At 48.4% G+C, this 26,310-nt stretch overlaps 1 protein-coding gene and 1 long non-coding RNA gene across 2 annotated transcripts in view; one reads left to right on the plus strand and one right to left on the minus strand.

Annotated features, from left to right (window-relative positions):
- The window catches only part of hnrnpul1 (heterogeneous nuclear ribonucleoprotein U-like 1), a 59,133-nt gene that overhangs the window by 28,459 nt on the left and 4,364 nt on the right, over window positions 1-26,310 (plus strand). Inside the window, exons 11-15 of the mRNA XM_045216701.1 lie at window positions 11,346-11,468; window positions 11,693-11,821; window positions 13,187-13,355; window positions 24,345-24,629; window positions 24,823-24,974. Coding sequence (XP_045072636.1) covers window positions 11,346-11,468; window positions 11,693-11,821; window positions 13,187-13,355; window positions 24,345-24,629; window positions 24,823-24,974 — 858 coding nt within the window. The remainder of the gene's footprint in view (window positions 1-11,345; window positions 11,469-11,692; window positions 11,822-13,186; window positions 13,356-24,344; window positions 24,630-24,822; window positions 24,975-26,310) is intronic.
- Window positions 16,370-21,901, minus strand: LOC121567840. Its single transcript, XR_006660566.1, has 3 exons — window positions 21,159-21,901; window positions 16,956-17,315; window positions 16,370-16,791 (listed from the first exon to the last, which is right to left on the minus strand). It is a non-coding gene; the product is annotated as an uncharacterized LOC121567840 (long non-coding RNA).

Consider the following 26,310-nt stretch of genomic DNA (forward strand, 5'->3'; position numbering starts at 1 on the left):
ATCACTATAATAAAATAATCTGTTACCTTCTAACAAGATGGCAGCACACTCCCCGCCTGGTATAATGAGATTGTGCCACTATGAAATCAAATATTTTGCCTCTAGGATGCTTCAGAAAGAAGAACAACAATCTCTGAGATTGGTCTCAGAAACACCTTAGCAATCCCTTGCTTGACAACCTTTAGTTCTACTTTCCTGACCTTTCCGTCAGTACTGGGAAAGGTTTTGACCACAAGTCCGACTGGCCAGTCATTTCTGTGCGTCTGACTGTCTTTCAATAAGACAACATCTCCCACTTTCACATTTGGCTTTTCTGCTGTCCATTTTCTGCGTCTCTGCAGTGTTGTCAGGTACTCCTGTCTCCACCTTTTCCAAAAAGTGTCAGCGAGACACTGGACTTGCTTCCACTGTTTTCCATGAAGATCGTTCATGTGGAAATATCCAGAAGGGGGCTGAGGTAGCGTTGGTCTTTTGTGTCAGTAACATTGAGGGTGTAAGAATGGCAGGCATGTCAGGATCGGTTGACACTGACACTAGGGGTCTCGTTGATTATTGCCATAACTTCAGACATAAGAGTGCTCAAGACCTCATGTGTGAGACGCAGTGGAGCCCGTCTGAAACAGCATAGCATCAAGGATACGTCTGGCAACCCCAATGAGTCTCTCCCCAAGAACCACCCATATGAGACGAGTGTGGGGGATTAAATATCCAAGTACATCCCTTGTCTGAGAGGTATTTAGTCAACTCTGAGTCATTTGTGTCGATCCCCAGTTCCCTGCAGGCACCTATAAAGTTTGTACCTCGATCAGATCGTAGCACTTTTGCTGGACCGCGGATAGAGAAAAAACGCCTCAGCGCGTTGATGAAGCTGGATGTGGACATGGATTCGATGAGCTCAATATGGACTGCTCTAGTAGACATACATGTAAAGCGTGACCGCTCAGCGCTTGGAGTCTGCACTACCACCTCTAGTGCGACGAGTTATGACATTCCATGGTCCAAACACATCAAGTCCAACACTGGTGAATGGTGGCTCTGATGTGAGTCTGTCTGCAGGTAAGTCCGCCATCTTTTGGTCAACTGACTTTCCTCTAACCTTACGGCAGGTGACACACTTGTGGATGATACCAGAGACCAGATGTTTGCTCCCAATAATCCAGAAGCCTGCTGCTCGAATAGCTCCATCTGAAAAATGACGGCCCTGGTGAGCCACTTGCCCGTGATAATGTCTTACCAGCAGAGTGGCGACATGATGCGTCCGTGGGATGATGAGAGGATGTTTTTCGTCTTGTGACAGGTCGGCAGAGGATAATCGGCCTCCCCACCCTCAGCAACCCATCCTCATCAATCACTGGGTTCAGCTTTTTGAGTGTACTTTGTTTTGGTAACTCTTTTCCTTTCTCAAGGCATTTGAATTCCTCTTTGAAGGCTTCATGTTGCACACAGTGAATGATTGCTGTTTTGGCTTGTGACAACTCACTTGTACTGCATGGTTTTTACACTGATGCCAGCCTCTGCAGTTGTTGTCGTCCGCACTTTCGTGAAAGGATCTGGCAACATGAATGAGTCGTGCTGTGGCTCGATTGAGAGCTTTCCAGTTCGAGAACCTCTCAAAGCGATGAGAGCCGAATTGAGCTCCAGAAACCTTAGTGACGAAGGCAGTGACGTCTGGCCGAATCTCTGCGTCTGCGTCAGGCTCTACAAGGTCAAAATGGATGGTCTCAGACTCACTTGAGTTTGCTTGAGCCAGAAAAGGGGGACCTGAGAACCAACTGGTGTGCTTTAAGAGTGCGGCTCGTATGGGCCTGGTTGCTTGGTCTGCTGGATTGCTGTCAGTGTTTACAGTTGTGCTTGGATCTCTCGAGTGCCCTGTAGAGAGAGAAATGTGTTGCTGAGCTACACTGCTGTAGTTCTCTTTCACCTGGATGATGTCAGGGCAAGGGCTCAGATAGGACGTGCGACCATTTTGAAGTATGTTTGTCCTGAACACGTTAACACTGGCTGGTCGGTGAGCCGTTCCCAGACAAACTTCACCCACGATGACCCACCCGAGGTCGAGTCGCTGTGCATAAGGAGTGTCGTGGGGGCCCATTGATTTGTTCTCGTACCTTGTGTACCCTTAAGATGTCTCGTCCTAAGAGCAGGAGAATGGGAGCGTCTGGGTCTACAGCTGGAATTTTGTCCGCCACTGGTTGCAGATGGGGATGATAATGCGCAATGTCTGGGGGAGGGAATCTCCATTCTATCGTCTGGCATCATGTCACACTCTATCAGAGTAGGGAGAGTGAGCTGCTTGTGTCCGTCCATAGACTCCACCATGAAGTTGACTGGCTCTCCTGCCTGAAGTCTCTGTTACCCCAGAACAGGTCTTCATGGTGTATGGAGCAGAGTTGTCATTGATGTTGAAGAGATTGAAAAACTCTGTCTTGGCCAGAGATTTGTTGCTCTGTTCATCAAGCACTGCATACATTTTGACAGCTTTCTCTCTTTTCCCAGCTGGATAGCTTTGACTAGGCATATTTTTGAACATGATCTTGGATTGGCTGCCTCACCACAGATCTCGGTACACTTTGAGGTGACTGATAGAAGAGCATCTTCACCTTGCTCCCCGCCATGCTCTTTCTCTGCTGTAGCGGTGTCTATCGTTGAATGAGCTGGACCTGGATGCAGAGCAGCAAGATGTCTGTCGCTGTCACACTCGGAGCACTTGATTGACACCTTACAGTCTTTAGCTCTGTGCTGAGTTGACCCACAACATCGGGAAACAAATGCCATTCTCTTTGAGATATGATTTGCGCTCATCTAGAGTTTTGAATCTAAACCCGCGACACTTTTTAAGAGGATGAGGCTTGTTATGTATTGGACAGTGATGGTCAGGGCTTTCAACCTTTGTCTTACTGGGTTTGGTTTGGTGGTCTGAGGGCTCAGATGACACATCTGTTTTGTGTACAGTCACAGGTGTCTTGCTGTTGTACCTGACAGGTTTCTCACTTTTCACAGACACCTGGGTAGTTGAGGTGTAGAGGGTGAAGCTGGGGGTCGTTTCTAATTTTCGCCTGGTTCCTGATGAATCTCGAGAAAAACGAGAATGGTGGGAATGCTACCCGATAGTCCTCCTTGTATTTGGATCCCTGTGCTATCCATTTCTCTTGTAAACTGAATGGAAGTTTCTCTACTATAGGGTTTACCCCACGAGATGTGTCCAGATAAGCGAGGCCTGGAAGGTACCCTTCTTCTTTAGCACACTCCAGTTCGAGAAGAATGTCACCCAGTTCTCTTAGTTTGTGATTGTCTTTGTTAGACAGTTTTGGAAATTCATCAATTTTCTTCAACAGTGCATTCTCGATCACTTCGGTGTACCATAGCACTCTTCTAGTCGTTGCCAGACCATGTTAAGCCCTGCTGTTGCATTGAGAATATAGACAGATCTAATTCTCTTTGCTTGCTCAGCCGACTCTGCCCCTAGCCACTTGGTAATTAGATCTAACTCTTCCCTGGCTGATAGATTCAAGTCTCTGGTCACATTGAGAAAAGATGCTTTCCATGCCCAATAATTTTCAGGACGATCATCAAACTTCAGGAGTCCGAACTCACCATCTCACGGCGCAGGAGGTACTTGGTGAGTTCTGGTGCCACTTGTGACTCAGGAAGCCTTGTTTCGGTGACTGGAAGTGGGTTTGTTTTCCCCTTTCCACCATGCTGCTTTTCATTTCTTTTTGTACGGAGAGTCTCTGCTCATGCTCCGTTGTTTGCTACTTTCTGGATTGTGGCCTGTATCTGGGTCAACACTAAGCTCTTGTGTCTCTACTTCAAATGGCATTTCAGCAAAGTAGGGCCTAGCATGTTGTTGCACATACTCACAAGTACGTTGGACTGGACTTAAGGGCTGTGTCCCTGTGTTGAGTTCTCTGTGGAGCTCTCTGCGTTCAGACTCTACCGCTTCTTCAAGGGCTACAGCTTCAGCCAACGCAGCAGCAGCTGTTCTCTCAACTTGGAGAACATATAAACTTGCATCCAGTTCCGCTTTTTGTTTCATCATAGAAGCTTCCCTTTTTCAGCATAGGAGACTCGAGCACGCGCTGCATGCCCTTTGGCACGTGCTTTGATGGCTGCACAACTCACAGTTGAGGATCTGCTTGACTGTTTTGATGACCTTGATCTTGTAGACTGAGACTTGGTCTCAATGTGCTGAAGAGGCTCCTCCATCTCTCTTACTCGCTCCTCTTCCTCTTTCTGTCGAACACTTGCCTCTGGTTGCTGCATCGTAGACTGCTGGTCATCCCTAGGATCAGAGGCTTTGTTGGCTAATGAACGTAGAATCATAACCACCACGTGCGATTATTCTTGTGCTTGAGCCCGCCGTGATGATGTTTTTTCACTATTCTGCCCTTGAGTTGCGTTCCCGTGCAAAACTAGACAGATAGCTAACAACTGAGTCGTCAATAAAACTTCCAAGGCGTGACTTTTCTTGAACGAATGTATTGGAAAACGTTTATGTTGTGAAACTGCAAATACAGAAAATAATATACTTTAGTATTCAATTCACATTGACATACTGTAGCTGTACATTATACATTTCAAGTTGAAGTTGCATAAATACAAAGCAAGTGCCAAGTTACCATATATCTGGCATGACGACAAACCAAATAGATAATTACTCTGAGTAACAACTAGCCAACTCCTTTCATTACTCTAATAATGTACAAACACCTCTGTACAATAACAAAGCATATTACACTAGAAACAGTAACAAACTATAGTATGTTTTACACTTCTTTTACATGACGCACGAGCAAACTAATACAGCTAACGGCATCCATGAAAGTCAATGCAATTTGCGTGAGTAAATGTAACCAATTAACTTTGATAAGTAAGCAATTCTGTCAATAACGATATTATCATCACTTGTAATATGCTTGAATTGAACTTACAAACAAATATTTTCCGAGGCTGAAGCGTAACAATAAATAGTTGCACTGAAAGAACTGTACAGTAACGTTGTTTCTAGCTGCTTGTCGCGTGCATAATAACAACTTTACTTCCGGGTTTTCGTACATAATTCTAAGTACCAGAAAGCTCCACTAGGGGGCGCTAAACACCATGGAACACAATGAAAGTCACTCTTAATCACTATAATAAAATAATCTGTTACCTTCTAACAAGATGGCAGCACACTACTACTACTTTACTATACAGTACTACTACTATAATATACACTACTACTACTATACTATACACTACTATACTATACACTACTACTACTATACTATACAGTACTATACTATACAGTACTACTACTATACTATACACTACTACTACTATACTATACAGTACTACTACTATACTATACACTACTATACTATACAGTACTATTACTATACTATACAGTACTACTACTATACTATACACTACTACTACTGTACTATACACTACTACTACTATACTATACACTACTATACTATACACTACTACTACAATACTATACACTACTACTACTACTATACTATACACTACTATACTATACACTACTACTACTATACTATACACTACTACTACTATACTATACACTGCTATACTATACAGTACTACTACTATACTATACACTACTACTACTATACGGTACTACTACTATACTATACACTACTACTACTATACTATACACTGCTATACTATACAGTACTACTACTATACTATACAGTACTACTACTATACTATACAGTACTATACTATACAGTACTATACTATACAGTACTACTACTATACTATACAGTACTACTACTATACTGTACTACTACTATAATATACTCTACAGCTATACTATATAGTGCTACTACTACACTATACAATACTACTAATATACTATGCAATACTACTACTATACTATACAGTACTACTATATTATACAGTACTACTACTATACTATACAGTACTACTACTATACTACTACGATACAGTACTACTACTATACTATACAGTACTACTATATTATACAGTACTACTACTATACTATACAGTACTACTACTATAATATACACTACTACTACTATACTATACACTACTATACACTACTATACTATACACTACTATACTATACACTACTACTACTATACTATACACTACTATACTATACACTAATACTACTATACTATACACTACTACTACTATACTATACACTGCTATACTATACAGTACTACTACTATACTATACACTACTACTACTATACTATACAGTACTATACTATACAGTACTATACAGTACTACTACTCTATACAGTACTACTACTATACTGTACTACTACTATAATATACTCTACAGCTATACTATATAGTGCTACTACTACACTATACAATACTACTAATATACTATGCAGTACTACTACTATACTATACAGTACTACTATATTATACAGTACTACTACTATACTATACAGTACTACTACTATACTACTACGATACAGTACTACTACTATACTATACAGTACTACTATATTATACAGTACTACTACTATACTATACAGTACTACTACTATACTATACAGTACTACTACTATACTATACTATACAGTACTACTACTATACTATATAGGGCCGGGATGATACCAGTATCGCAATATTTTTTCCATGGCAAAAATGAAAACACGAAGCAGACCAAATTCTTTCGTCCTGCTGTATGTAAAATATTGTGTGCTATAGCTTGGAAAATATACTGAACAAAAATATAAGTGCAACATGCAACAACTGAGTTACAGTTTATATAAGGAAATCAATCAATTGAAATAAATAAATTAGGCCCTAATCTATGGATTTCACATTACTGGGCAGGGGAGCAGCCATGGGTGGGCCTGGGAGGGCATAGGCCCACCCACTTGGGAGACTGGCCCACCCAATGGGGAGCAAGGCCCAGCCAATCAGAATATGTTTTTCCCCACAAAAGGGCTTCATTACAGACAGAAATACTCCTCAGTTTCATCAGCGACAGAAATACTCCTCAGTTTCATCAGCTGTCCGGGTGGCTGGTCTCAGACGATCCCGCAGGTAAAGAAGCCGGATGTAGAGGTCCTGGGCTGGCGTGGTTACACGTTGGTCTGCGGTTGTGAGGCCGGTTGGACGTACTGCCAAATTCTCTAAAACGACGTTGGAGGCGGCTTATTTTCTGTCAACAGCTCTGGTGGACGCTCCCTCAAAACCTGAGACATTTGTGTCATTGTGTTGTGTGACAAAACTGCACATTTTAGAGTGGCCTTTTATTGTCCCCAGCACAAGGTGCATTTGTGTAATGAGCATGCTGTTTAATCAGCTTCTTGATATGCCACACATATCAGGTGGATGGATTATCTTGGCAAAGGAGAAATGCTCACTAACAGGGATGTAAACAAATTTGTGCACAACATTTTAGAGAAATAAGATTTTTGTGCGTATGGAACATTTCTGGGATCTTTTATTTCAGATCACGAAACATGGGACCAACACTTTACATGTTGTGTTTATATTTTTGTTCAGTATAAATAAAGGTGACTCTTCATGACAACATAATTTTGTTTGTTTCCAACATTAGGGCTGTTTTCCTCTAGAAGTTAAATCCGCTTATTTTGTTTCCTAATGAGTATTGCGATACTGGTATCGTCCCAGCCCTAATAATATACAGTACTACTACTATACTATACAGTACTACTACTATACTATACTATAGACGGGTTAGCGTCCATGGGGCAGAAGTCTGTGTTGTTATGATTCTGGACTGTCAGATAGCTAGCAACAATGACAAGGAGCTGCCATGTGGGGAATCGTAGGAGGTTCTTTCAGCTAGTTTTATCTTGTTCTTGATACCATGTCTCGTTTTGAAGTGTTTTGACTCTTGACACGTCTATGATAATATGGCAAAAATTCTCTAGCTAGCTAACCAACAACTTGCTCATTGTGCAAATGTATTTATGTTTTCAATAAAGATTTGTAGAGGAAATATAGTTTACATGTTGTAAACAATCCTTTGATTCTAAGCCAACCCTGCCTGGTTGCTAAACAACCCACCTGTCTATACTATACAGTACTACTACTATACAGGACTACTACTATACGGTACTACTACTATACAGTACTAATACTATACTATACAGTACTACTACTATACAGTACTACTACTATAATATACAGTACTACTACTATACAGTACTACTACTATACTATACAGTACTACTACTATACAGTACTACTACTATATGGTACTACTACTATACTGTACTACTACTATACAGTACTACTACTATACAGTACTAATACTATACTATACAGTACTACCACTCTACTATACAGTACTACTACTATACTATACAGTACTACTACTATACAGGACTACTACTATACAGTACTACTACTATACAGTACTACTACTATACAGTACTACTACTATACAGTACTACTACTATACAGTACTACTACTATACTATACAGTACTACTACTATACGGTACTACTACTATACAGTACTACTACTATACAGTACTAATACTATACAGGACTACTACTATACTATACAGTACTACTACTATACAGTACTACTACTATACGGTACTACTACTATACAGTACTACTACTATACAGTACTACTACTATACTATACAGTACTACTACTATACGGTACTACTACTATACAGTACTACTACTATACAGTACTACTACTATACTATACAGTACTACCACTCTACTATACTATACAGTACTACCACTATACTATACAGTACTACCACTATACTATACAGTAGTACTACTATACTATACTGCTACTATACTATACAGTACTGCTATACTATATTATACAGTACTACTACTATACACTACTACTATTATACAGGACTATATCAGTGTTTTCCGCAAGTACATGGAGTAGCCAGACAAATATAAAAAGTAGGCAGCCAGGGAGTTCATTAAACCTGTCTTCTCTTGAGATTAAAGTCATATTTACAGTTTTACTAATTATTTACAATTTTCGGGGTATCCAAGAGGAAACGCAGGTGATACAGAGGCAAGAGGCTGGGCCAATTGTGCGCCGCCCCATGGTCTAAGGCACTGCATCGCAGTGCTAGCTGTGCCACTAGAGATCCTGGTTCGAATCCAGCCTCTGTCGTAGCCGGCCGCGACCGGGAGACCCATGGGGCGGCGCACAATTGGCCCAGCGTCGTCCAGGGTAGGGGAGGGAATGGCCGGCAGGGATGTAGCTCAGTTGGTAGAGCATGGCGTTTGCAACGCCAGGGTTGTGGGTTCGATTCCCATGGGGGGCCAGTATGAAAAATAAAAATATATAATGTATGCACTCACTAACTGTAAGTCGCTCTGGATAAGAGCGTCTGCTAAATGACTAAAATGTAAATGTAAGAGAGGGGGAGTTTGGGCAAGATTAAGGCAAAGGGAGGCTATAAACAAGCAGGAAACCTTAACGAACTGTACGAGGCTATAAACAAGCAGGAAACCTTAACGAACTGTACGAGGCTATAAACAAGCAGGAAACCTTAACGAACTGTACGAGGCTATGAACAAGCAGGAAACCTTAACGAACTGTACGAGGCTATGAACAAGCAGGAAACCTTAATGAACTGTACGAGGCTATAAACAAGCAGGAAACCTTAACGAACTGTACGAGGCTATAAACATGCAGGAAACCTTAACGAACTGTACGAGGCTATAAACAAGCAGGAAACCTTAACGAACTGTACGAGGCTATAAACAAGCAGGAAACCTTAACGAACTGTACGAGGCTATGAACAAGCAGGAAACCTTAACGAACTGTACGAGGCTATAAACAAGCAGAAAACCTTAACGAACTGTACGAGGCTATAAACAAGCAGGAAACCTTAACGAACTGTACGAGGCTATGAACAAGCAGGAAACCTTAACGAACTGTACGAGGCTATGAACAAGCAGGAAACCTTAACGAACTGTACGAGGCTATAAACAAGCAGGAAACCTTAACGAACTGTACTAGGCTATAAACATCCAGAGGCTGCTTTTTTGGTTGCCTGTGATTTTAATTCTGTGTCATTAAGTCACGTGATGCCCAACTTCCATCAACACGTCTCCCTCGCCACTAGGGGCGATAAAGTCCTACACCACTGTTACTCTACCCACAAGCAAGCACACAAGGCCCTCCCTCGTCCCCCGTTCGGCAAATCAGATCATAATTCCATACTCCTGCTTCCTGTTTACAAGCAGAAGCTCAAACAGGAAGTACCTGTGACGTGCTCCGTTGAGAAACGGTCCTCAGAATCAGAGATGACACTACAGCACTACTTTGCAAGCGCTGACTAGAATATGTTACGAGACTGCGCCGATAGCATCGACGAGCTAACCACCTCCGTCACCGGCTTCATTAGGGAATGCATTGGCAACGTTGTCCCCACAGTGGAGGTTCGCTGCTTCCCCAATTAAAAGCCCTGGATTAACACCAAGGTTGGCGCTAAGCTAAAGGACAGGGCTACCGCACACAGGGCTATCTCAGACAACTCTGAGGCTACAGCTGAGGACAGGAACAAGTACAGGAAGTCCCGCTATGACCTCAGCAGAGTCATCAAATGGGCAAAAGGACAATATAGGAATAAGGTGGAATCATATTCCACAGGCTCCAACGCCCGCCGCAAGTGGCAGGGGCTACAGTCCATTACGGATTACAGAGGAAGACCCAGCCGTGATCTGCCCAACGATGCCTCTCTACCCAGAGGAACTCAATGCATTTTATGCACGGTTTGACAACAACAACAACATCGAGCCGGGTATGAGGGCCGTCATCGACCCAGAAGACTGTGTGATCTGGCTCGCCGAGGCCGACGTGAGTACGGTCTTTAATCCCCCCACATCGACGGGGCTGCAGTGGAGGGGGTCGAGAGCACAGTCGTGAGGAAGGCAAATGAGTTTTGATCAGTCATGGAAATAAAAGTGCTGATAACATGTTGACTGACTCACTGTTTAAAAAAAAGAAAGATAGAGAACCAGCTATAGGATGAAAAATACCAGAGGTTTAGCACAGGAACAGACGAAAAAATAAATTAAAAAACTTAAATTAAAAAACTTAAATTAAAAAAGTCAAAGTATCGATATAATATCCAAAATGTCCAAAATAATATCACGATATGTTACAGTATCGACCCCCCCCCCCATCACTACGGGCTAGTTAAGCACATTTTCTACTAGCCCGGTCTGAAAAGTATAGTAGCGGGCTAGTTAAGTACTAGTAGCGGGCTAGTTAAGTACTAGTAGCGGGCTAGTTAAGTACTAGTAGCGGGCTAGTTAAGTACTAGTAGCGGGCTAGTTAAGTACTAGTAGCGGGCTAGCTTAATTTTCCTCCCTGTCTATGTCTAGATCCTCATGATGGTGGGTCTGCCAGCCTGTGGCAAGTCCACCTGGGCCTCAAAACATGCCGAGAGTCACCCAGAGAAGAAATACAACATCCTGGGAACTAACGCTATCATGGAGAAGATGAAGGTAGCCTTTAAACCCTTTCATAACCTGCTATATAACCTGTTATAACCTGTTATAACCTTTTAAGATCTCTGAGGTCAGAGGTGGGCCACACACCTGATTCAACTAAGTCACAATCTTCAATTTAGACAACTAGAAGCTGAATTAGGTATGTCACTGCTGCTAGGCTTGAGCGTGTATCTAATGATCTAATAGATCCCATATAAGAGGTGTGTCCTGTGTACCAGGTGATGGGTCTGCGTCGTCAGAAGAACTACGCTGGTCGTTGGGACGTTCTGATCCAACAGGCCACTCAGTGTCTCAACCGCCTCATCCAGATCGCTGCACGCAAGAGACGCAACTACATCCTGGACCAGGTACGGTACCTACTGCTTCCTCTTGACTACTTTCTGCTTCCTGTGTGTGTGATATGGCTCTGCTGACCTCTGATCTCTCTCTCTCTCTCTCTCTCTCTCTCTCTCTAATGAACTATTTATTTATCTTGCAGGTCATGTTGATGATAGAGTAGAAGAAACTATGGTTGTTGACCCTCTTGTTGGCATTTATACTGTCTTTGTATTTTATAAGGAAAACTGTTTAATAAGTCCTTAATGTTATCTTCCATCCGTCTCAGTCTTATTTCAGTTACGACCTGTTGTTGTTGTTTTACAGTATTTTACCGTATTATTACTACAGTATTTTACCGTATTATTACTACAGTATTGTATGAGTATCTATGTATCAGTAGTCCAGTAGAACTCTGCCTGGTGAGTAAATACAAACAACTTCTGTTGCTACAGTAACTATAACAAGACAGACGACTGTTGATAGCCTTGACAATAAAACAGCTAGACTGTGTTTTCTGTTGTTAAATGAATTAACCCCTGAAGGTAAGTGAAAAGGTGAGGAGACTAACCATTTTGAAGTTTCCAGAGAGATGTTGTCGCTGTGGTTACTGACGGTAAGTCAGGCTAACAGAAGGCGTCTGCTGGTAACCATGGAAACCGTGAGTAACAACAGGTAGGTTGTATCTGTGTGTGTCTACGGGACAGGAGGACGCCATGACAACCAGGTAGGTACAGGTAAGTCAGGGGACCCTGGCAGGTGTAGGTTCTGATTTCCACTAGTGTCAGTTTAATGTACAGAGAGCCCAATCATTGTTCAGGTACTATAGATAGCATTGGGAATCAACCAGATAACTGAATCGTGGGGAGGAATGTTTGAGGACATATAGTTAAGGAGGAAACTCGTTTAGAACTGTAGTCGTTTTAGTAGCACTTGTAGTTGTCCTTCTATGGATGAGAACTTAGAGTGAATGTACGCATTCATGATCGACGTTATCTTCCGCACGCCACGCCTTTAACCAAATCTCAAGAAATGGTATCTTTAAAGATACAGTGCACCTTATACCAGCCAGGCTAGTCAGTGGTGTTGTTTAAAGGGTCCCCTTCTCTCTGTGACAGTAACAGGTACCTAAAGGAAGACGTGGAGAGGTGCAGTCTGGGAAGGTAGGTCTGTGGCGTGGGGAGAGCGTGACCACCATCGCTAGTTAACCAACACGCAGAGTAAAAACCTAAAACCAACCAGCGTAAAACAACTCTCTACCTTCATTATTACAGGGTTCTGTTCCCGGCTTCCCTGCCAGAGGAAAACAAAGCCGCCAAATAACACAACAAGTAAACAACAACAAGTAAACAATAACAAACAGCCTTCTACCTCTTTCCTTGTGTCACCATTGCTAGACAAATGTATATGGATCAGCCCAGAGACGAAAAATGCGTCCTTTTGAAGGGTTTCAGCGCAAGGCTATTGTAATATGTCCCACGGAGGAGGACTTTAAAGCGAGAACGTTAAGACAAACTGATGAACAGGGGAAGGATGTGCCAGATCAGGCTGTGTTAGAAATGAAAGGTAGGAACAACCATGTGGAAACAAAACCAACCAATAAAACAAAAACAACAGATCTACTTTACTTTTTCTATGTTTTTGTCTCTAAAATCAAATGTTGGAAGATGCCCTCCCTGCCCCTGCCTCCCTCCCTCCCTACCCCCTGTCCCCCTACCCCTGCCCCCTGTCCCCCTACCCCTGCCCCCTGTCCCCCTACCCCTGCCCCCTGTCCCCTACCCTGCCCCTGCCTCCCTCCCCTGCCCCCTGTCTCCCTACCCTGCCCCCTGTCCCCCTACCCCTGCCCCCTGTCCCCCTACCCCTGCCCCCTGTCCCCCTACCCTGCCCCCTGTCCCCCTACCCCTACCCCTGCCTCCTACCCCTGCCCCTGCCTCCCTCCCTACCCCTGTCCCCCTACCCCTGCCCCTGTCTCCCTCCCCTGCCCCTGTCCCCCTACCCCTGCCCCTGTCTCCCTACCCCTGCCCCCTGCCTCCCTCCCTGCCCCCTGTCCCCCTACCCCTGCCCCTGTCTCCCTCCCTGCCCCTGTCTCCCCTACCCCTGCCCCTGCCTCCTCCCTGCCCCCTGTCTCCCTACCCCTGCCCCTGTCCCCCTACCCTGCCCCCCTGTCTCCCTACCCCTGCCCCTGCCCCCTGTCCCCTACCCCTGCCCCTGTCTCCCTACCCTGCCCCTGCCTCCCTACCCCCTACCCCTGCCCCTGCCTCCCTCCCTGCCCCCTGTCCCCCTACCCCTGCCCTGCCTCCCTCCCTGCCCCCTGTCCCCTACCCCTACCCCCTGTCCCCTACCCCTGCCCCTGCCTCCCTGCCCCCTGTCCCCTGCCCCTGTCTCCTCCCTGCCCCCTGTCTCCCTACCCCTGCCCCCTGTCCCCCTACCCCTGCCCCTGTCTCCCTACCCTGCCCCTGCCTCCTACCCCTACCCCTGCCCCTGCCTCCCTCCCTACCCCCTGTCCCCCTACCCTGCCCCTGCCTCCCTCCCTGCCCCCTGTCCCCCTACCCCCTGCCCCCTGTCCCCTACCCCTGCCCTGTCCCCCCTACCCCTGCCCCTGCCCTCCCTAGCCCCCTACCCCTGCCCCTGCCTCCTCCCTACCCCCTGTCCCCCTACCCCTGCCCCTGCCTCCTCCCTGCCCCCTGTCCCCTACCCCTGCCCCCTGTCCCCCTCCCTGCCCCTGTCCCCTACCCTGCCCTGTCCCCTACCCTGCCCCCTGTCCCCTACCCCTGCCCCCTGCCTCCCTCCCTGCCCCCTGTCCCCCTACCCTGCCCCCTGTCCCTGCCCCTGTCCCCCTACCCTGTCCCCTACCCTGCCCCCTGTCCCCCTACCCTGCCCCTGTCCCCTGCCTCCCTCCCTGCCCCCCTGTCCCCCTACCCCTGCCCCCTGTCCCCCTACCCCTGCCCCCTGTCCCCCTGCCCCCTGTCCCCCTACCCCTGTCCCCTACCCCTGTCCCCTGCCCCTGCCTCCCTCCCTGCCCCTGTCCCCCTACCCCTGCCCCTGTCCCCCTACCCCTGCCCCTGCCTCCCTGCCCCCTGTCCCCCTGCCCCTGCCTCCTCCCTGCCCCCTGTCCCCCTACCCCTGCCCCCTGTCCCCTGCCCCTGCCTCCCTCCCTGCCCCCTGTCCCCCTACCCCTGCCCCCTGCCCCTGCCCCCTGTCCCCCTGCCCCTGTCTCCCTACCCCTGCCCCTCATGCTCCCAGCCTCCGGACAGATTTAAGATCCTGTACCCTTTGAGCCTCCCGCCCCTCTATGTTGCCCCTGCCCATTAGACTCCCTGCTGACCTGTTGCACTGCAAAGTGAGGATGTGCTCTAAGTTTAAGTTAAACTAACTTACTGTAAAAAAGTAGTGGACACTCAATCTGGAAGGGCTGTTGACAAGCTATTGGCTGTTGGTGAACTGACTTCTGTTTAGACCAGCAGTTTTGTGTCAGGAGTTTCTGAAAGCTGTACATACAGAACCCTCCTACCCTCAGCCTACATACAGAACCCTCCTACCCTCAGCCTACATACAGAACCCTCCTACCCTCAGCCTACATACAGAACCCTCCTACCTTCAGCCTACATACAGAACCCTCCTACCCTCAGCCTACATACAGAACCCTCCTACCCTCAACCTACATACAGAACCCTCCTACCCTCAGCCTAATTACAGAACCCTCCTACCCTCAGCCTATACACAGAACCCTCAGCCTACGTACAGAACCCTCCTACCCTCAGCCTACATACAGAACCCTCCTACCCTCAGCCTACATACAGAACCCTCCTACCCTCAGCCTAAATACAGAACCCTCCTACCCTCAGCCTACATACAGAACCCTCCTACCCTCAGCCTACATACAGAACACTCCTACCCTCAGCCTACATACAGAACCCTCCTACCCTCAGCCTACATACAGAACCCTCCTACTCTCAGCCTAAATACAGACCCCTCCTACCCTCAGCCTAAATACAGAACCCTCCTACTCTCAGCCTACATACAGAACCCTCCTACCCTCAACCTAAATATTGAACCCTCCTACCCTCAGCCTAAATACAGAACCCTCCTACCCTCAGCCTACATACAGAACCCTCCTACCCTCAGCCTACATACAGAACCCTCCTACCCTCAGCCTACATACAGAACCCTCCTACCCTCAGCCTACATACAGAACCCTCCTACCCTCAGCCTACATACAGAACACTCCTACCCTCAGCCTACATACAGAACCCTCCTACCCTCAGCCTACATACAGAACCCTCCTACCCTCAGCCTACATACAGAACACTCCTACCCTCAGCCTACATACAGAACCCTCCTACCCTCAACCTACATACAGAACCCTCCTACCCTCAGCCTAAATACAGAACCCTCCTACTCTCAGCCTACATACAGAACCCTCCTACCCTCAGCCTACATACAGAACCCTCCTACCCTCAGCCTAAATATTGAACCCTCCTACCCTCAGCCTACATACAGAACCCTCCTACCCTCAGCCTACATACAGAACCCTCCTACCCTCAGCCTACATACAGAACCCTCCTACCCTCAGCCTACATACAGAACCCTCCTACTCTCAGCCTACAGAAGCAGTGTTAAGGCAGCACTTGGTTTGCAGTGGCTTTTCCTCTCCACCTCCATCCCTCTTCCCTATCTCCTCTGTGTTTGCTTGAACAAATGTTTCCTCCAGGTTCTCTGGGGGTTTAATTTGTTCTGACTCTGCAGTAGCCAAACACTCAGCCTACAGAACCCTCAGCCTACATACAGAACCCTTCTCCCCTCAGCCTACATACAGAACCCTTCTGCCCTCAGCCTACATACAGAACCCTTCTCCCCTCTGCCTACATACAGAACCCTTCTCCCCTCAGCCTACATACAGAACCCTCCTACCCTCAGCCTACATACAGAACCCTCCTACCCTCAACCTACATACAGAACCATCCTACCCTCAGCCTACATACAGAACCCTCCTACCCTCAGCCTACAGAACCCTTCTACCCTCAGCCTACATACAGAACCCTCCTACCCTCAGCCTACATACAGAACCCTCCTACCCTCAACCTACATACAGAACCCTCCTACCCTCAGCCTACATACAGAACCCTCCTACCCTCAGCCTACATACAGAACCCTCCTACCCTCAACCTACATACAGAACCCTCCTACCCTCAACCTACATACAGAACCCTTCTGCCCTCAGCCTACATACAGAACCCTTCTCCCCTCTGCCTACATACAGAACCCTTCTCCCCTCAGCCTACATACAGAACCCTCCTACCCTCAGCCTACATACAGAACCCTCCTACCCTCAACCTACATACAGAACCATCCTACCCTCAGCCTACATACAGAACCCTCCTACCCTCAGCCTACAGAACCCTTCTACCCTCAGCCTACATACAGAACCCTCCTACCCTCAGCCTACATACAGAACCCTCCTACCCTCAACCTACATACAGAACCCTCCTACCCTCAGCCTACATACAGAACCCTCCTACCCTCAGCCTACATACAGAACCCTCCTACCCTCAACCTACATACAGAACCCTCCTACCCTCAACCTACATACAGAACCCTTCTGCCCTCAGCCTACATACAGAACCCTTCTCCCCTCTGCCTACTGTGACGTCACGAGAGGCTACACAGCTTTCAGCGGGATTGCTCACGTAGTGCAAGGAGACAAGGTTCAAACAAAACAAGGATTTTATTATAGGTCTTGGGAAATTAACGAAAATATAACAAAATTCTGTTCTCTTGTGGCTCTTTAAGGGTTAACAGTTCAGGGATGTCTCTTCCACATCCACAATCATAATTCTCACTCGCTCAGATAACTTTTCCCCAGCCTTACTGTAGTCCACGTTGCAGCTAGTGGCCAACCCAGCAAAAAGTCCTTCCAAATGTCTCTCACGTATTTCCACAGGTGCATATATCCAAAGGTGAGTATTTCCCAAAGGTAAGTATCTCCAAATCCTTATATTCCTCATGGAAGTGGACGTGCAGCACTCTTGTCCTCCAGAGAGCCCAGGTTGGAGACTGTGTCTCTTCCCTTCCCAAACCTTCAGCTCATCAGCTCCTCATTTGTTTCAGCTGCGTGGGAAGATTGGCCATAGAGGGTGGAGTTCCCGACCATACCAGCAGATGGAGCCATAGCTGTCTGGGTTTGCAGCCACCTCAGGGGGATGTAACGTCCCTCCAGGACACAGCCTCTCGTGACATCACATCCCCCCTCCTCGGGACCGACGTCCTCGTCGGGGTAAAGGCAGCGAAGAAGGCATCACGCCGGGAGAGGGCGTCCGCATTGCCGTGGTGCTTGCCAGACTGCTCTCTCTTCAACTCCTCCAACTCTAGGACCAGGGACTCAGCCTCCTGTTGTCTCTCCTTGAGTTTCTTACTGAACGCATCAGCCTTGGTTTTAGCAGAGTTTAGCTTCTGTTGAGCAGCTTTCAGTTCCTTCTCTCTCTCTGCCTCCGCATTCTTCATCTTGTTCTCCAACACCTTGTACTTCTCCTCTGCCTTCTTCTGGACCTCCTTACTACTGCGCAGGGTCTCCTCACACTCCTCGATGGTCCTGCGCAGCCTCTCCAGCTCCTCCTGTTGCTTAGGGAAGGAGCTCTGTTGGAGTTTAGCCTGGAGGATATCTAACTCTTCTGTCTTCATGTCTAACTGTTGCTTTAACAAACGATACCTCTCAGCGGTCCCCTTCAGACCAGACAGTTCTTTGTCCAGATTCTGTAGCTCCGTCTCTGTGTCGGTCTGGGCACCTGCCATCCCTATCAGAGCCCGGGCGGGAGTGAGTAACTCGGAGGATTGCACCGAGCCTTCCCAGGATGAGTCTTGCCTCTCCGTTTCCGAGGTACTCGGGTTATCCTCTCCTGAGACTCTCTCCAGAGTGGGTAAAAGGCTGGGCAGTCTCGTCCAATTAGGACAGGGACGGGGAGGGAATCAACCACCCCCGCCGTCGTGTGTATGGTTCCCGTGTGCTGGTCATTGTAAGTTCAGTAATGGGGTATTCTCTGGTGTCCCCATGGACACAGGAAACTGGGAGGACTTTCCCGGGGTCAGACACGTTGGGCCCACCAAATCCTTACGCACCAGGGTGGCCCGGCTACCAGAATCCAGTAAGGCCTCCACATCATGGTGATTCACAGTTACCGGGCAGGTGGGGGGTCGATCTGGGCCGCCATCTACGACTCCCAAGAGCGAGGCAAAACGGTGTGTGGGTGCTGAGCTGGAGGACTCCGCAGTGGGCATAGGTTCATCGGCTGGTTTCCCACACTGCCAGGAGATATGTCCCATCTCCCCACACCGGTAACACTGTCGAGTTTCCCCCTCCTGGTGTACTCTTCTTGGACCCGCCTGGTTTCTGGCTCCCCCTGGAGCCGGGATAAGTCCTGACGTGGCTGGGTTCGAGACCTTGGGGTCCTTTGGACGGGTTCTTCCCATTTGTGGTGGGGCCGCACTCCTGGGGTCTTTTCGGGAAGCATTCAGCATCTCCGCTGTGGCCTGGTACTTTTCCACAGCTTCCACGGTCAGATCAGCCGTGGTCAAGGCCTGTTGACTGATGAACCGTTTTGCCTCATAAGGCAGGGCGCGTAGGTAACGATCCACCACAACGGCCTCCACCACCGCCGCTGCTGTATTCCTCTGCGGATCCAGCCATTTCCTTGCGATTCGGACAAGTTCATGCATCTGCGCCCGAGGAGGTTGGTCTGGTTGGAAGGTCCAGCTGTGAAAGCGCTGGGCCATACCAAACTTTGTGAGTCCATATCTGCTGAGGATCTCAGACTTCAGGGCATCATAGTCAGTAACCTGGTCAGGGCCCCGGTCCCCGGACAGCATTCAGCGATTCCCCGGTTAGAAAGGGGGCTAACAGACCAACCCACTGTTGCTTGGGCCAGGCTTCCCTAGTGGCCGTGGCCTCAAATGCATGCAGGTATGCCTCAATGTCATCGGTAGCTCCCATCTTAGATATAAAGTCACTTGCCTTTATTGGGCGGGTATTTTGGACAACCCTCTGTCTCTGCAACTGCAATTCCTCTGCCTTCAGAAGGTTGGCTTTCTTTTGCTCCTCCAAGAGAGCCACGTTTGCTTGCATCTGGGCTTGCTGGCCAGCAACAAGGGCTTTCAATATGTCCTCCATTTCAGTCGGCGGGGAGCCTACGGCCAACTTGGAAAACTGGGTGATCAAACCTTCGGTATCCTCCTCTGACATGCACTATTAACGCTTGAGCGTGCCTGTATTCTCCACCATCTGTGATGTCACGAGAGGCTACACAGCTTTCAGCGGGATTGCTCACGTAGTGCAAGGAGACAAGGTTCAAACAAAACAAGGATTTTATTATAGGTCTTGGGAAATTAACGAAAATATAACAAAATTCTGTTCTCTTGTGGCTCTTTAAGGGTTAACAGTTCAGGGATGTCTCTTCCACATCCACAATCATAATTCTCACTCGCTCAGATAACTTTTCCCCAGCCTTACTGTAGTCCACGTTGCAGCTAGTGGCCAACCCAGCAAAAAGTCCTTCCAAATGTCTCTCACGTATTTCCACAGGTGCATATATCCAAAGGTGAGTATTTCCCAAAGGTAAGTATCTCCAAATCCTTATATTCCTCATGGAAGTGGACGTGCAGCACTCTTGTCCTCCAGAGAGCCCAGGTTGGAGACTGTGTCTCTTCCCTTCCCAAACCTTCAGCTCATCAGCTCCTCATTTGTTTCAGCTGCGTGGGAAGATTGGCCATAGAGGGGTGGAGTTCCCGACCATACCAGCAGATGGAGCCATAGCTGTCTGGGTTTGCAGCCACCTCAGGGGGATGTAACGTCCCTCCAGGACACAGCCTCTCGTGACATCACACTACATACAGAACCCTTCTCCCCTCAGCCTACATACAGAACCCTCCTACCCTCAGCCTACATACAGAACCCTCCTACCCTCAACCTACATACAGAACCATCCTACCCTCAGCCTACATACAGAACCCTCCTACCCTCAGCCTACAGAACCCTTCTACCCTCAGCCTACATACAGTACCCTCCTACCCTCAGCCTACATACAGAACCCTCCTACCCTCAACCTACATACAGAACCCTCCTACCCTCAACCTACATACAGAACCCTCCTACCCTCAGCCTACATACAGAACCCTCCTACCCTCAGTCTACATACAGAACCCTCCTACCCTCAACCTACATACAGAACCCTCCTACCCTCAACCTACATATAGAACCCTCCTACCCTCAACATACATACAGAACCCCCCTTCTCTCAACCTACATACATAACCCTCCTACCCTCGACCTACGGAACCCTTTTCCCCTCAGCCTACATACAGAATCCTTCTACCCTCAACCTACATACAGAACCCTCCTACCCTCAGCCTACATACAGAACCCTCCTACCCTCAGCCTACATACAGAACCCTCCTACCCTCAGCCTACATAATCCTACTACCCTCAGCCTACAGAACCCTTCTACCCTCAGCCTACATACAGAACCCTCCTACCCTCAGCCTACAGAACCCTGATACCCTCAGCCTACATAACCCTTCTACCCTCAGCCTACATACTGAACCCTCCTACCCTCAGCCTACAGAATCCTCCTACCCTCAGCCTACAGAACCCTCCTACCCTCAGCCTACATACAGAATCCTCCTACCCTCAGCCTACAGTACCCTCCTACCCTCAGCCTACAGAATCCTTCTACCCTCAGTCTACAGCACCCTCCTACCCTCAGCCTACATACAGAACCCTCCTACCCTCAGCCTACAGAATCCTACTACCCTCAGCCTACATACAGAACCCTCCTACCCTCAGCCTACATACAGTACCCTCCTACCCTCAGCCTACAGAATCCTCCTACCCTCAGCCTACAGAACCCTCCTACCCTCAGCCTACAGAATCCTACTACCCTCAGCCTACATACAGAACCCTCCTACGCTCAGCCTACAGAATCCTCCTACCCTCAGCCTACATACAGAACCCTCCTACCCTCAGCCTACAGAACCCTGATACCCTCAGCCTACATACAGAACCCTCCTACCCTCAGCCTACATACAGAACCCTCCTACCCTCAGCCTACATACAGAACCCTCCTACCCTCAGCCTACATACAGTACCCTCCTACGCTCAGCCTACATACAGAACCCTCCTACCCTCAGCCTACATACAGAACCCTCAGCCTACAGAACCCTCCTACCCTCGACCTACGGAACCCTTTTCCCCTCAGCCTACATACAGAACCCTCCTACCCTCAGCCTACATACAGAACCCTCCTCCCCTCAGCCTACAGAACCCTCCTACCCTCAGCCTACATACAGAACCCTCCTACCCTCAGCCTACATACAGAACCCTCCTACCCTCAGGCTACAGAACCCTGATACCCTCAGCCTACATACAGAACCCTCCTACCCTCAGCCTACATACAGAACCCTCCTACCCTCAGCCTACATACAGAACCCTCCTACCCTCAGCCTACATACAGAACCCTCCTACCCTCAGCCTACATACAGAACCCTCCTACCCTCAGCCTACATAAAGTACCCTCCTACCCTCAGCCTACGGAACCCTGCTACCCTCAGCCTACATATAGTAACCTCCTACCCTCAGCCTACATACAGAACCCTCCTACCCTCAGCCTACAGAACCCTGATACCCTCAGCCTACATACAGTACCCTCCTACCCTCAGCCTACATACAGAACCCTCCTACCCTCAGCTTACAGAACCCTCCTACCCTCAGCCTACATACAGAACCCTCCTACCCTCAGCCTACATACAGTACCCTCCTACCCTCAGCCTACATACAGAACCCTCCTACCCTCAGCCTACATACAGAACCCTCCTACCCTCAGCCTACATACAGAACCCTCCTACCCTCAGCCTACATACAGAACCCTCCTACCCTCAGCTTACAGAACCCTCCTACCCTCAGCCTACATACAGAACCCTCCTACCCTCAGCCTACATACAGTACCCTCCTACCCTCAGCCTACATACAGAACCCTCCTACCCTCAGCCTACACACAGAACCCTCCTACCCTCAGCCTACATACAGAACCCTCCTACCCTCAGCCTACATACAGAACCCTCCTACCCTCAGCCTACATACAGAACCCTCCTACCCTCAGCCTACATACAGAACCCTCCTACCCTCAGCCTACATACAGTACCCTCCTACCCTCAGCCTACATACAGAACCCTCCTACCCTCAACCTACATACAGAACCCTCCTACCCTCAGCTTACAGAATCCTGATACCCTCAGCCTACATACAGAACCCTCCTACCCTCAGCCTACATACAGAACCCTCCTACCCTCAGCCTACATACAGAACCCTCCTACCCTCAGCCTACATACAGTACCCTCCTACGCTCAGCCTACATACAGAACCCTCCTACCCTCAGCCTACATACAGAACCCTCAGCCTACAGAACCCTCCTACCCTCGACCTACGGAACCCTTTTCCCCTCAGCCTACATACAGAACCCTCCTACCCTCAGCCTACATACAGAACCCTCCTCCCCTCAGCCTACAGAACCCTCCTACCCTCAGCCTACATACAGAACCCTCCTACCCTCAGCCTACATACAGAACCCTCCTACCCTCAGGCTACAGAACCCTGATACCCTCAGCCTACATACAGAACCCTCCTACCCTCAGCCTACATACAGAACCCTCCTACCCTCAGCCTACATACAGAACCCTCCTACCCTCCGCCTACATACAGAACCCTCCTACCCTCAGCCTACATAAAGTACCCTCCTACCCTCAGCCTACGGAACCCTGCTACCCTCAGCCTACATATAGTAACCTCCTACCCTCAGCCTACATACAGAACCCTCCTACCCTCAGCCTACAGAACCCTGATACCCTCAGCCTACATACAGTACCCTCCTACCCTCAGCCTACATACAGAACCCTCCTACCCTCAGCTTACAGAACCCTCCTACCCTCAGCCTACATACAGTACCCTCCTACCCTCAGCCTACATACAGAACCCTCCTACCCTCAGCCTACATACAGAACCCTCCTACCCTCAGCCTACATACAGAACCCTCCTACCCTCAGCCTACATACAGAACCCTCCTACCCTCAGCCTACATACAGAACCCTCCTACCCTCAGCCTACATACAGAACCCTCCTACCCTCAGCTTACAGAATCCTCCTACCCTCAGCCTACGTACAGAACCCTCCTACCCTCAGCCTATCTTCAACCTACACAGCATACCCTCAGCCTACACAGCATACCTTCAGCCTACACTGCATACCCTCCGCCAACTCAGCCTCCCTCCCTCCCTCCATCTCCTCCCTGTTCTTTCTCTTGTCTTTGATTCCCCTCATCATTATGTGATGTTAATTCATCTTTTCATTTTGTCTCCCGGTGGTGTTGGCTGATCTGGCCTTCGCTACAACCCCTCCCCCCTCTCTCTCTCTCTCTCGCTCTTACACGCTCTCACCATCTCTATCTCCCGTCGTCCTGGACCGGTCCGTCTCCTCTCCATCTCTCTCCGTGTTCATCTCTCCATCCTGGCTTCCAGCCAACTTCTTGCTCCCTGAGCCCAGTGACTTCCTGGAGGAGGTGGTTTTTGTGGAGCTGCAGCGGGACGAGGCTTACAAGCTGGTGAAGGAATACAACGAGGAGGGGCGCAAGGCCGGCCCACCCCCCGACAAACGCTATGACAACCGGCCGGGAGAGTTCCGTGGCAACGGCGGAGGCTACCAGCGCAATGAGGACCGTGGCGGGCCTCGCGGCGGCGGTGGATACCAGAGCAGAGACGCAGGCGGAAACAGAAGGGGTAAGGAAGGAGCAGACTCCTCCCCAGGTCAGTCGCTCACAGTTCTCCCCTAAAGTGTGCACTCTGGGAGGGACTGATTTAGGATAGTTGATGCTTACACCACTGCTTTGAAATGTTGGAGAGGAGAAAGGGATATACCATGTGAGCTAGTCCCTGCTCTAAGAGATGTCATGTCCAGGCCCTGCTATTCAGACTGTCTGTCTGTCTCGCTGTGTTTCAGGCAACAACCGTGGCGGCTACAACGGCAACCGCTGGGGTGGGAACGGTAACTACCGTGAGGGGGGGTCGGCCCCTAGGGGAGGGTACAACCGCAACCAACAGTCAGGAGGCTACAACCGCCCGGTGCCCTACAACAAGGGGGGATACAACCAGGTAACCATGGATATACCTGCTGTCTGTCTCTCTGTATGTCTGTCTGTCTGCACATTAATGGAGAGGATAGGAGTTTTACCTGAGCATGCCATAGTTATAGCCCATCAACTAACACCTAGAGGTTATCCTGGTCAGGTCCTAGTTATAGCCCATCAACTAACACCTAGAGGTTATCCTGGTCAGGTCCTAGTTATAGCCCATCAACTAACACCTAGAGGTTATCCTGGTCAGGTCCTAGTTATAGCCCATCAACTAACACCTAGAGGTTATCCTGGTCAGGTCCTAGTTATAGCCCATCAACTAACACCTAGAGGTTATCCTGGACAGGTCCTAGTTATAGCCCATCAACTAACACCTAGAGGTTATCCTGGACAGGTCCTAGTTATAGCCCATCAACTAACACCTAGAGGTTATCCTGGACAGGTCCTAGTTATAGCCCATCAACTAACACCTAGAGGTTATCCTGGACAGGTCCTAGTTATAGCCCATCAACTAACACCTAGAGGTTATCCTGGTCAGGTCCTAGTTATAGCCCATCACAACTAACACCTAGAGGTTATCCTGGTCAGGTCCTAGTTATAGCCCATCAACTAACACCTAGAGGTTATCCTGGTCAGGTCCTAGTTATAGCCCATCAACTAACACCTAGAGGTTATCCTGGTCAGGTCCTAGTTATAGCCCATCAACTAACACCTAGAGGTTATCCTGGTCAGGTCCTAGTTATAGCCCATCAACTAACACCTAGAGGTTATCCTGGTCAGGTCCTAGTTATAGCCCATCAACTAACACCTAGAGGTTATCCTGGTCAGGTCCTAGTTATAGCCCATCAACTAACACCTAGAGGTTATCCTGGTCAGGTCCTAGTTATAGCCCATCAACTAACACCTAGAGGTTATCCTGGTCAGGTCCTAGTTATAGCCCATCAACTAACACCTAGAGGTTATCCTGGTCAGGTCCTAGTTATAGCCCATCAACTAACACCTAGAGGTTATCCTGGTCAGGTCCTAGTTATAGCCCATCAACTAACACCTAGAGGTTATCCTGGTCAGGTCCTAGTTATAGCCCATCAACTAACACCTAGAGGTTATCCTGGTCAGGTCCTAGTTATAGCCCATCAACTAACACCTAGAGGTTATCCTGGTCAGGTCCTAGTTATAGCCCATCACAACTAACACCTAGAGGTTATCCTGGTCAGGTCCTAGTTATAGCCCATCAACTAACACCTAGAGGTTATCCTGGTCAGGTCCTAGTTATAGCCCATCAACTAACACCTAGAGGTTATCCTGGTCAGGTCCTAGTTATAGCCCATCAACTAACACCTAGAGGTTATCCTGGT

This window comes from Coregonus clupeaformis, chromosome 6 (genome assembly GCF_020615455.1).
Source record: "Coregonus clupeaformis isolate EN_2021a chromosome 6, ASM2061545v1, whole genome shotgun sequence".
Classification (NCBI taxonomy): domain Eukaryota; kingdom Metazoa; phylum Chordata; class Actinopteri; order Salmoniformes; family Salmonidae; genus Coregonus; species Coregonus clupeaformis.